At 55.9% G+C, this 10,995-nt stretch overlaps 4 protein-coding genes across 4 annotated transcripts; 2 read left to right on the forward strand and 2 right to left on the reverse strand.

Annotated features, from left to right (window-relative positions):
* Window positions 1-99: 99 nt before the first annotated feature.
* On the reverse strand, window positions 100-1,949 carry A1O7_03923 (uncharacterized protein; the record flags this gene model as incomplete). The annotated part of the gene is made up of 3 exons (XM_007757939.1): window positions 100-265; window positions 490-1,612; window positions 1,808-1,949. The coding sequence occupies 3 exons, from the start codon at window positions 1,947-1,949 to the stop codon at window positions 100-102; spliced, it is 1,431 nt and encodes a 476-aa protein (XP_007756129.1).
* A 1,203-nt stretch (window positions 1,950-3,152) lies between these two features.
* On the reverse strand, window positions 3,153-4,819 carry A1O7_03924 (uncharacterized protein; the record flags this gene model as incomplete). The annotated part of the gene is made up of 2 exons (XM_007757940.1): window positions 3,153-4,610; window positions 4,736-4,819. The coding sequence occupies 2 exons, from the start codon at window positions 4,817-4,819 to the stop codon at window positions 3,153-3,155; spliced, it is 1,542 nt and encodes a 513-aa protein (XP_007756130.1).
* A 475-nt stretch (window positions 4,820-5,294) lies between these two features.
* Window positions 5,295-7,500, forward strand: A1O7_03925 (uncharacterized protein; the record flags this gene model as incomplete). The annotated part of the gene is made up of 9 exons (XM_007757941.1): window positions 5,295-5,373; window positions 5,429-6,012; window positions 6,062-6,106; window positions 6,165-6,234; window positions 6,281-6,536; window positions 6,588-6,687; window positions 6,745-6,851; window positions 6,902-7,100; window positions 7,156-7,500. The coding sequence occupies 9 exons, from the start codon at window positions 5,295-5,297 to the stop codon at window positions 7,498-7,500; spliced, it is 1,785 nt and encodes a 594-aa protein (XP_007756131.1).
* Window positions 7,501-8,305: 805 nt separating this feature from the next.
* On the forward strand, window positions 8,306-10,313 carry A1O7_03926 (uncharacterized protein; the record flags this gene model as incomplete). The annotated part of the gene is made up of 5 exons (XM_007757942.1): window positions 8,306-8,704; window positions 8,762-9,280; window positions 9,333-9,598; window positions 9,651-10,100; window positions 10,157-10,313. 5 exons carry the CDS (start codon window positions 8,306-8,308, stop codon window positions 10,311-10,313), a joined length of 1,791 nt encoding a protein of 596 aa, XP_007756132.1.
* Between the last annotated feature and the right edge of the window lie 682 nt (window positions 10,314-10,995).

Below are 10,995 nucleotides of genomic sequence, written 5' to 3' on the forward strand. Positions count from 1 at the left end.
ACTAAATGCTCGCGTTACAACGGAGTTAATTAGTGTGTTGCACACCTGCGGAGTTTCTGTATCTCTATCGCTGTCTCTCCTTACCTACATCCATGCTAACTATGGCCCATCATACTCTTCCACCTCATACTCAGTATACGTGTTTGTAGTGGTATCTGCACCGGTATCCGGATACGCCATGTTTTGGCCCGGGCCTTCCCATCCGGCTCCTGCTTCACCGTCTCCGTTGGCGTCCGAGGAGTCAAATTCGTCGCGGATGATTTTTCTGGAGGGCATAAGTTAGCACGTAAGATGTGCAATGCAATAGCATATAACGAGGAGGATGCAATATGACACTGTGAAATGCAGCATAATGATAACGCCAGAGTGAGGGACGCCGATGCCGCGGGCTCAAGCATCTCGTGGTCATCAATCAATCGACCGACGAACTGACTTGGTTATTAACGAAGATGACAGGCAAAACTAATGAGATCGATAGTACCTACTCACATAAACTCCGAAAAGGGGTTAAGACCCAAAGGCAACCCCACCGCCGCCAGAGCGACACTGCCCACCGTGGGCAGCAGACCCAACAATAGACGTTTCGTACGGTCGCTCTTTCCCCCGCCGCTACTACCCGGCTTCTGTGGCTTCTGCGGTTTCTGAGATTCGGCCTCGATCCGCGCAATGGCGGCCTCAAACGCGATGCGGTCCTCATGCCTTACCTTTTCGACGTTGGCACGAATCGTGGCGACGACCTCGTCAAAGCGCATGCGATCCGCGTACCGCTGCGCGGCGGCCTCGGCGCGCATCTGGTCCTCCTTCTGCCGCGCCTCCACCTTTTGGGATTCCAGCGCCATGCGCAGGTCCTGCATGGCGTTGTCGTGGCGGCGCTCCGCGTTGCGGCGCTCGTACTGCAACAACTCCCGCGCACGCTGGTTCTCCTCGCGCAGATGTTCCAGGCGGGTCTTGGTCTCCTCGAGCGCCGAGTGCAGCTCGGCGTCCTTGTCGACCAGGGCGGCCTGCATTTCTTGTTGGACTTTGGCGATCTCGTCGCGGTAGCGGGCCTCGAGCTTCTTGATCTCCTCGTTGACCGTCGCGCCCGCGGCCGTGTCGATCAGGTTCTTTTGCTCGTCGACCATCTCGTGCTGGATCTGGAGGACCACCGGGTTCCGCGGGACAAGGCGGTCGATGATGCGCAAAGCGGACTCGCGACTGTCTTCGAAGCGGGCCGTCTGCGCTCCGCGACGCAGCATGGGTTCCCAGAAGAGAGAGTCCGTGCAGAGTTCGCTCTCCTTCTCCAAGGCTTTGGAGAGCTGCTCGGCCTTGCGCGCCGTGCCCCACCCCGTGGTCGTGAAGATGACGTTGCGCATGGGCTCCTCGCCGCACAGCTGGCGGAACATCTTGAGGTTGCGCAGCGTCGAGCCGTACATCCGCCGGTCGTCCAGCGCGTGCATGTAGATGATGCCCGACAGGCGCGTGTTGTCGTTCTTGTACTTGAGCGCGAGCCACTCGGCGATCTCTTTGAGGACCTCCGTCTCGCCGCGTGTTGTGTCGTTGAACCCGGGCGTGTCGATGAGCGTGATGTCGTGCGAACCGTGCTTGAACCGCCAGGGCACGATGTCCGTGGTGCCTGTGTGGGCGGATGAGTCAGTCAGTGGTTGCCGCCGCGGTGGATGTGCTTGACGTGGCCAAACCAGCAGCGCCCGCGCGGACCCCCACAGTATTTGGACCGGGTCCCGGCGTTCGGGTTTGTGGTTGTGGTTCGGCTGGGCGACAGACAATATTTACCGTCTCAGCGAGGATGGGGATATAATATTGCACTTACAAGACTTGTTGCCATGCCCGACCGTCACGCGCGAGTCGCCGCTCGCGGTCTGGATGAACGTGCTCTTCCCCGCGCCCGTGACGCCCATGACGGCGATAAACACCATCTGCCCGCCGTTACCGTGGACTGCTTCGGGCGCCATCTTGGGTCAAAGTCGAGTGTTGTGACTCGAGAGTTGGAGTTTCCGAGATATCAGAGCGCCCCCTGCTACGATGTTTGTGAGAGAGTGTAGAGATCTTGAATCTACAGACTTCCCGAGCGGGAAAAGACGCGCTCGAGTGAACAAAGAAGAATGTGGGTGGGGGGTAGGTAGGCGAGCGGTCGTGCGGCTCTCGCGATGGGCGTCCGTCAGGCATCCAGAGTCCGGCATCAGGCATCAGGCATAAGGCTGGCCGTTGGGGCTGTTTTGTTTCTTGTTGCATGGATACTGTAGCAGCGGCCAAAAGGCGTGCCGGCACGACTTGCGAACTCGCACCAGGGTAGGTAGGGTCAGGCTGCTAACCACTGCAACTGCACTCAGTACAGGACTACAGTAACTACTGGAGTCAAGCGAGAAAAGGCAAAGCAGGCATGCACGCATGCATGTTCTGGACACCTCGCCCGGGCTCCACCTCGCTTGTGGAGGGAGCCGCGAAGTAAAGACCGCTGCGTGCTCGCTAATTACATGGTCCTTGGTCCTTTTGTACCCTGCACACGCACCACGACATTCCGTACGATAAAGGTCGAGTTCGTCGACAACACACCACTCTGATCGGCCGTGAACTAGATCACAAAGTATATTTTCAGCTCGGTGGAGCCAAGGAATGCAACAGATGCTTAACGCCTTGTGCAGGCCGAGTCACGACTTGCTACATAGTCACTAGTTTGAGCCTGCGACCGGCGTTGATGGACAAGCCTCAGAACGAGTCGGACGAGTCGAGCCAAGGCCAGACCGGGCCATTCGTGCGACGCGTTTCCCGAGGGCGGCAGCCTCATGAGCCATGCGCAAGCAGGAGATCGAGAAGAAACAAGAAGTCGGGGCCGGGAACGAAGGAGTGCCGCGTACCGATCCCCCAATCTCGTTCGACGTTACTGGCTTGAGCCTATCAGATGCTTGATTTGGACAGGGCAATGTTTCCCATGTTGTATCCCCTCTTTCCAGATCAGATGTGAAGACCCCTCCCGTGCATGCGGCTGAGCAGGGACCGGTGCGACTGGTCACAACTGGTTACGGCCGGATAGGCAACGAGGCTTGCAGAATACGAGCCGCTAAGGCCGGCCCCATTCCGCGCTACTGTATCACCGCGTATCGACTTGTAATACGGGGGCTTCAGCCTCACCGTCGCCTTCAGCCTAACTGCTAGTCCTAACCGCGCGAGCTCAACTCGTCGAGCAATACGTTCGCCCTCGACAGCACACGATAGCCATCCCCATCGAGACCCAGCGGATCGTTCTCGTCGAATGCCAGAAGCGCGGGCTGGATGACTGCCATGATTTTGCGTCCATTGTGCTTGGGGTTTTCGGGATCGACCTTGCTGAGGCGGTGAGCCTCCATCACCGGAGATGCCACATCGAATACAGTCTGTCGATGTCGCATCTCCTGCAGGCCCAGGCATTCCATGTACGCCGGCTGGGTCCACAGCAAGGTCGCAATCTCTGCAGCATTCCTCAGGATCTCGCGAAGTTGCTTTGCCTGGGTTTTGGACTCCTCGCTTGAGCAACGACGCAGCAACTTCTCTGCTGGACTGTGCCGGAAGCTTCTCGCCAGCTCGTCGCAGTAGGACCGGACACGTTTAAACGTCACCGATTCGTCGTTGGCTGCAGATTTGCCAGACCTGGGCGGGTTCATGATGCGCCAGAAGGTGCAGCGCCATTGATGGGCCTCGCGTTGGTTTGCTGGGCTTGTGTGAGCAACGAACGATACCGTCATTTCCCACGTACCTAATATGAGCTCTTCGTAGGTCTTGCGCAAAGCACCCACGAACTCTGGCGGCGCACAGAAGAAGGCATTTGAGAAGAAAGCCTCGTGGATGGTGTGTGAAAGGGCCGCAGTGAGGAGAAGGTCGGGAAGCCGCTGCTTCAGTTTGCCTGCTGGGCTTTCAATGGCAGGAGGTAGGTTTCCTCTGTCGTTGGCCCACACGAATTCGGCCAAGTAATCCTGCTTGAACGAGATGTATTCGGGGTCCTGCGTCCTGTGCTCAGGCAAGCCATCAATGGCCCAATCTCTCGCCCAGTCACGGACCATCCCGTGCAGGCGATTGAGCTCATTCCGAATGTCGTCGTCGGGGGGCGGGTTCCAGCGACCGCTGCTCATGTTACGCGTGGCCGCCTCAACAAGGGCGCGCACATTGGCCTCGCTTTGATCGAGGTCCCGTTGCAGCCTCTGCTTCTCCTGGTCCATGTCTTTCAAGCTCGCCGTGGCATCATGAGAACATTGCTCGAAGCGAGCCTTCCAGTAGTGGATGTCCTCGTTGGCGTACTTCAGCTTGGCCTCTGCAGTGGCGGCTCTGTCTTCAATGCGGCGAATGTCGTTAGATCGAGGCTTGGCCTTCGCTGCGTTGAGTTCGTCTCTCAACTTCCGGATTTCATCCTCCTGATGGCGGATCGTCTTGGCCTGATAGTCCGCCGCATTGGCGTGCTTTTGCAGCACCACATTGTTGTGAGGTTGCTCGTTCTCTCCCCTACGAGCTGCCGGAACAAAGGTGACTTGATGGACCGAGCCCGGCTCATATTCAACCGCTTGAGTCGCCACTTGGGAGTTTCCTCGGGCCTTGGCCAGCTGTTGATCGTCACGGTCTTTGGGAGGAACTTGTGGTGGTCCCGACTGTGGACGAGGAGTCGCCTCATGTCTTGTGCGTTGGTCGTGCCGACCGTCCTGATCGTGATGCCCACCAGAGATAGTGCCCTTTTCCTCGATCAGCGCTCATCTAGCGATTCCGGAATACGTACTCTGCGGCTGCCTTTGGATCCACGGTCGTCAAGTTCCATGTCTTGTAATTGTTCCATCGCTGTCTCGGGTGGGTGATTCGTCATGATCGATAGAACGTCCCCTTACTGTGAAGATTCAGAGACTCCCACCACTTCAGGCCTGCAAAGGATTAAAATGGCAGCCTGTCGAACGTCGGGCTGCGTCGAGGCGCGCGGGAGGCCTCGCACGGCCACCCTTCGCTTGGATGCGTCCAGAACCGGTCACGGTATTTCCGGTACACTAGTGTATTTTAGAAATGCTTGCATTAGCTTGATGGGGCCACACCACCCTTTTGAGACAAAAGGAACTTTGGAGGCACAGCTAGACTTCACGAGCAGGCGGCCACACGATCGGGAATGAGGCTGCCGACTCTTGAAACTTCTCCCACGTGTTCGAACCACACGAAGCTCTTCTCTGAACGCCTGGTCTAGGGGAAGGGCTCGGTAGATAAGCATAAATCGTGCCGCGCAATCGCCGGCGCATTTGCCATCCAGCATTCAACTATTGCGTGGCTATCATCAGCCAAGCAGACTGAACATCATGTCTCGAAACTCGGTCCTCTTTACCGCTGGCGCACATCGTATCATTGTTGGCGTGGACTACGGGACGACGTACTCAGGTGAGTCGTGACCCTGGCGGGTTTGTCCTCGGCCGCTCACAAGCTTTCACAACAGGACTCAGCTTCGTGACCTCGAACAATACATGGGAAGACATCGTCATAGTGTCCGCGTGGCCAGGTCAGCGCGACAAAGCGTGGAAAACGCCAACGACCATCGCCTATGCCAATGAGAACACAAAGGCCTCCTTGACACGGAATCAGTGGGGTTTCGAGGTAACAAGAAGCCTCAAGCAGTACGTATGGACCAAGCTACTGCTGGACAAGGAGGTCGATACTGCTCAGTATGACGATCCTCTGCTTCAACAAATGTATGGTTCCGGCTTCCTGCGGCTGCCGCCTGGCAAATCAGCAAAGGATGTGGCACAAGATTACCTTTCGGAACTGTATCAGTACCTCATGCTACGCCTGGAGCAGGAGTTGGGTTCCGCAGCTCTCGTACAGGCGATGCCGATGGAGTGCTGGATCACCATGCCAGCCATCTGGGGTAACAAAGCGCAAAGGGACACGAAAGAGGCAGCCCTCGGCGCCGGGTTCGGGTCTCGACCTGGTGACAAAGTGAACATGATCACGGAGCCGGAAGCAGCTGCTTTGTACGCTCTAAAGCCCTACCTTGTTCCCACGGCCCTTGATCCGTTGAAAGTAAGTACCGAAGCCACCGGTCAGCTCAGCCCCTAGCTAACCTGCACAGCCAGGCGAATGCGTGCTCATCTGTGATTGCGGAGGCGGAACTGTGGTAAGTAGGGACAGACACCTCCCACCGACCTGGCTTGCTGAAGTTTGCCCCCTTACAGGACCTCGTCACCTATGAGATCCTGCAGACAACGCCGTCTCTGAAGCTAAGCGAGAAGTGCCGTGGAACAGGTATACGGATCATCCATAGAGAGAGCGGCTGGCTAATGGCTTTCAGGTCTCAAATGCGGCTCGACTTCGATTGACCGGCAGTTCGTCCAATGGATGACCAAACAATTCGGTCAGGCATATACCAACATCGACATGAAGAAACGAGGTCCAGGCTCCACGTTCATGAAATCCTTCGAGGGTGTGAAGAAAAACTTCGGATTCAAAGACGTCGATAAACTGCACTTCGAAGTCGGCCCCTTGGAAATGGGATGCGGGATGAGTCCCAGGTACGATGACGACGAGGAAACCGTTAAAATCCCAAGGTGGGTGACCTCTCTCCCCCGGAGGCCCGGGCTCGCTCTAATACGTGATAGGTCGGACATGGTTCGATTCTTTGAACCTGCCATCAAAGGTCTCGTCGCTGTAATCGAAGGCCAGCTGACTCAATTGAAGCAGCTCGGAAAGAAGCTCGATGTAGGCTCCGTTATTTCTCCACATCGTCGAAGTGCGCCGTGCTAATAGCTGGAAAAGCGTTTCATCCTCGTAGGCGGCTTCGGCGATTCGCCCTACCTCAACCAAGAGCTCAAGCAGTGGTGCAATTTGAAAGGTATCAAGAGATTTTCATGCCCGACAGACTGGTAAGCAAGGATTCGACAGAGCCGGCAAAAAGACGTTAACTTGATGTTAGCCAAGCCGCCATTGTCAAAGGCGCTGCTCTCCGCGGGCTTGAAGGCATCCGCCCACAAGCTATTATTGCCAGACGCAATTATGGCTGGAGCTGGGGTGAGGCTTTCCGTGAGGGTATCGACGACGAAGCAAACGCGTACACCCACAAGTTCGATGGCCGAAAGATGTGCCGAGGGAAGATGCATTGGGCTGTCCTGAAGGTGATACGGCCATCCCATATCACAGCCGAAGCTTGCGTTTGCTAACTTGAGCTAGAATCAAGAACTGGACCAGTCTTTCTCGATTACAAAAGACGTCTCGCACTCGAGCGAGACTACCGGAGTCAATTGTTCGACGCTAGAGCTGTACTCCTGTTCACTTGACTCCCCGCCAGAACGCGAGGAGCATTTTAGTGTGCGGCGTGAGAGCGTGATTGAGACCATGTGGGATCCCAACAACGACAAGGTCGAGTCCTGCTGGAGTGCCAGGTTGAGGAAGACAGTCTATCGCTTTAACTATGAGATGATGGTGGATTTCCGCTCGGAAGACGGGCTCCTCGACTTCAAATCAATGGTCGATGGGGTGCAGGTTGGCAAGACCAGAATCAAATTCGACGCCTAGCCTGGTGGAATGGCAGGTGCGAGACGAAAGGAGTCAGCTTGAAGGCGGCTTTGATAGTGAAGGATGGTAAAGGCGAAATGAGCTTCGGGACATACTACGTGGTGGCACTTTCCCGCGTCGCGTGCCTGGTCGACATTTGCCCTCGGCAACGGCGGACCATACGCCAAGGGAGACGCGCGGCGCGCACGTGACTTGTGACTAATAGTCGGAGGTGTGAATCGGCGCCGAGGCGCATGCTGCGTCCTGCATGCTGCGTCCTTTTGATGACAGACTTTTCATCTCTTCTTTGCCCTGCGCGCCACTCATCGCACGCCAAATCCAATCAAGATCTGCTCCGGTCGTGCCGATCAGAAGCTTGAGTGCCCGGTAACGGCTCCTGCTGATGACGTTGTTGTTGCGACCGCCGGCTCAGAATGTCTTGATTGCCCTCATAGTGTCACACCGTTCATGAGTACTTCATTCTCTGTTTCCTGTGCCGAGTTCCGACCACCAGGATCCGTGCCTATCACATGGACGAAATGGCCTCATTCAAGGTCCTTTTGCATTTCGCCACGCTGGGCGGCAATGGTTTCACCTCGCTGGTATGCACGGCATGGCAATGATGCCTACACCACCGGTCATTACCTATGCGTAACCCCGGTGCTCATTCTCCAGATTTCGATCAGCGAAATGCTTTATAACCTCTCGGCCGCTTCCCACACCCCACTTCCAAGGTCCTCGATGAAACTACTGTGTGCCGCATTTCCGCTTTAGTCCTGCATCTATTTCTGCAAGTTGATAACGAGACTAGCATTCCAGGCCTATCATGGCTTCTCCTCATCTGAACAGGACGCTGACAGCGCCCGAAAATCGCTCCAGACGCCCGGTCCGCGTTTCTTTGAGCCGAGCAAAGTCGACTCCCGAGGATGTTCCCCATCAGTTGTTTTCGCCGCAATTCATGGACGACCACGGGTCGCATCATTATCATGTCTCGGCAACAAGAGAGGACCAGGTCGATCCCGACACCGACGCTGACGCCGATATGGACGCACCAGAGTCGCCGCTGAGTAGTGATGATACAACAATATCAGGAAGCACCGCGGGCGAGTCGCACGAAGAAGAGGTCAGATTCGGCGTGGTGAATTCTCGCGACCTAGAAGCTGGATCGACTCGCCCTGGCTTGAAATCCGAAAAGTCGACCCGATCGATCAAGGATCCTAACCTGGTAAGGCTATCTTCCTACATCTGCCTGGCGCAACAGTGGTTAATCAGTCATTCACAGGTAACCTGGGAAGGACCCGACGATCCTGACAATCCAAAGAACTGGACGTTCCGCAAGAAATGGGCAGCGACGCTCATCGTCTCTTCATTCACCTTCATTTCCCCTGTCTCGTCATCTATGGTTGCGCCAGCTTTGAACAAAATTGGCCAAGATCTGGGCATCACCCAAGAAGTCGAGTTATCGCTGACGCTTTCCATCTTCGTCCTTGCATACGCCATCGGACCACTGTTCTTAGGCCCTCTGTCGGAGATGTACGGCCGAGTCATTGTTCTCCAACTGTCGAACCTATTCTTCTTGGCCTGGAATATTGGGTGCGGTTTCGCCCAGACGCGAAGTCAGCTTATTGCGTTTCGATTCCTGAGTGGACTGGGTGGAAGTGCCCCCTTGGCACTAGGTGGTGGAGTGCTAAGTGACTGCTTCCACGCCGAAGAGCGTGGCAAGGCCATCAGCATATACTCCCTTGCCCCGCTGCTCGGTCCAGCCGTCGGACCCATAGCAGGTGGTTTTATCGCATTGAAGGTGAGTTTTGGCAGTAGCGCAGACTGTCCTCAAAAGACTGACAGAAACGTAGACCACATGGAGATGGTGCTTCTGGGCAACTTCGATCGTGGACGCCGGCATCCAAGTCCTCGGCCTCATCTATCTCCGAGAAACGTATGCGCCAAAGTTGTTGAGCGATAGAGCCGCGAAGCTCAGAAAGGAAACGGGCAACCCCAGTTACCATACCGAGTGGGAAAGTCCTGACCGAACGCTGGGCAAGGTCCTCCGTGCGAGCCTTATCAGGCCGTTCCGCCTGTTGGGAACCCAGCCCATCATTCAGGCTCTCGCTTTGTACATGTGAGTGCACCACCGCCTCAAGCCCAAAACACCCGCGACTAACGATCTCCAGGGCTTATCTATACGGCCTCATGTACCTTGTCCTGTCCACGTTTCCCTCCGTCTGGGAAGACGTCTACCAAGAATCCGTCGGCATCGGCGGCCTCAACTACATCTCCCTCGGCGTTGGTTTCTTCCTAGGCACGCAGATCTGCGCACCCATCAACGACAGGATCTACCGCAAGTTGAAGCTCCGAAACAACAACGAAGGGAAACCTGAATTTCGTGTCCCGCTTATGATTCCCGGGGCGGTCCTTGTGCCGATCGGGTTGTTCATCTACGGATGGAGCGCCAGGAGAAGTGTGCACTGGATTGTGCCCAATATCGGGGCTGCAATCTTTGCGGCCGGCACCATCATCGGCTTCCAGTGCACGCAGACCTATATCGTGGATGCGTACTCAAGGTACGCAGCCTCTGCTGTGGCAGCGGCCGTGGTCCTGCGGAGTTTGGCTGGATTCGGCTTGTAAGTGTTTCCTGCCCCGGTCTTTTGAAAAGCGCTAGCTAACCATGCGACCACAGCCCATTGTTCGCTCCGTATATGTACGATGCTCTCGGCCTAGATTGGGGCAACTCGATGCTTGCTTTCATTGGCATCGGTCTCGGTATCCCCGCGCCTCTTTTGCTCTGGAAGTACGGTCCAACTCTGCGCGCAAAGAGCACGTATGCTGCTGGGTGAAACTTCTTGACGGCACTGTTCAAATCAATTTTTGGCTAAGAGACGTAAGCCTGGATAGCCCATCGATCCCGTTAGCAGAGGACATCCGGTCTCGAGACGAGAATGGGACACCAGATTTAGGCCGCACCACGGTATACTGCAACTACCCACACAAACAGGCATCCCAGGCTGGAACCAAGCTCAGCTCCGGTACTGTACGGATATCACGCGGCCGCATTTGTGGGCGGCGCCGTGCTCCTGCGAGATGGTATCACCAGCAGCAGCACAGAATGCATTTTCTACTTTTGCTACCGCTACTCTTGGCAGCAAACCCGACATTGAAGGACTCTTGAACGGCAGAAAACCAACTAGACGCTGCCCGTCCAAGTGAGTCAACGATCATGGGAACCAGAAAAATGGCGAAGCGGGGTTCGCTGGGATCGGTGTCCTGTGTCGGAAGTTGAGGCCTAGCTATGCGTGCACGCATGGGCATTCGACCAAGACACCTCAGGGGAGGACATCGACATTTAGCGGCATATCCGCTTTCGAAACGAAGCAGGACACCGAAGAGCTACATGGAGTCCAGTCATTCGATCTCCAGGATTAAGAGGCAGAAGATCTATGAAGCGGCCGAAGATCTATGAAGCGGCCGAAGATCTATGAAGCGGCCGAAGATCTATGAAGCGGCCGAAGATCTATGAAG

The sequence above is a fragment of the Cladophialophora yegresii genome, assembly GCF_000585515.1.
Source record: "Cladophialophora yegresii CBS 114405 chromosome Unknown aczIN-supercont1.3, whole genome shotgun sequence".
NCBI classification, from domain to species: Eukaryota; Fungi; Ascomycota; class Eurotiomycetes; order Chaetothyriales; family Herpotrichiellaceae; genus Cladophialophora; species Cladophialophora yegresii.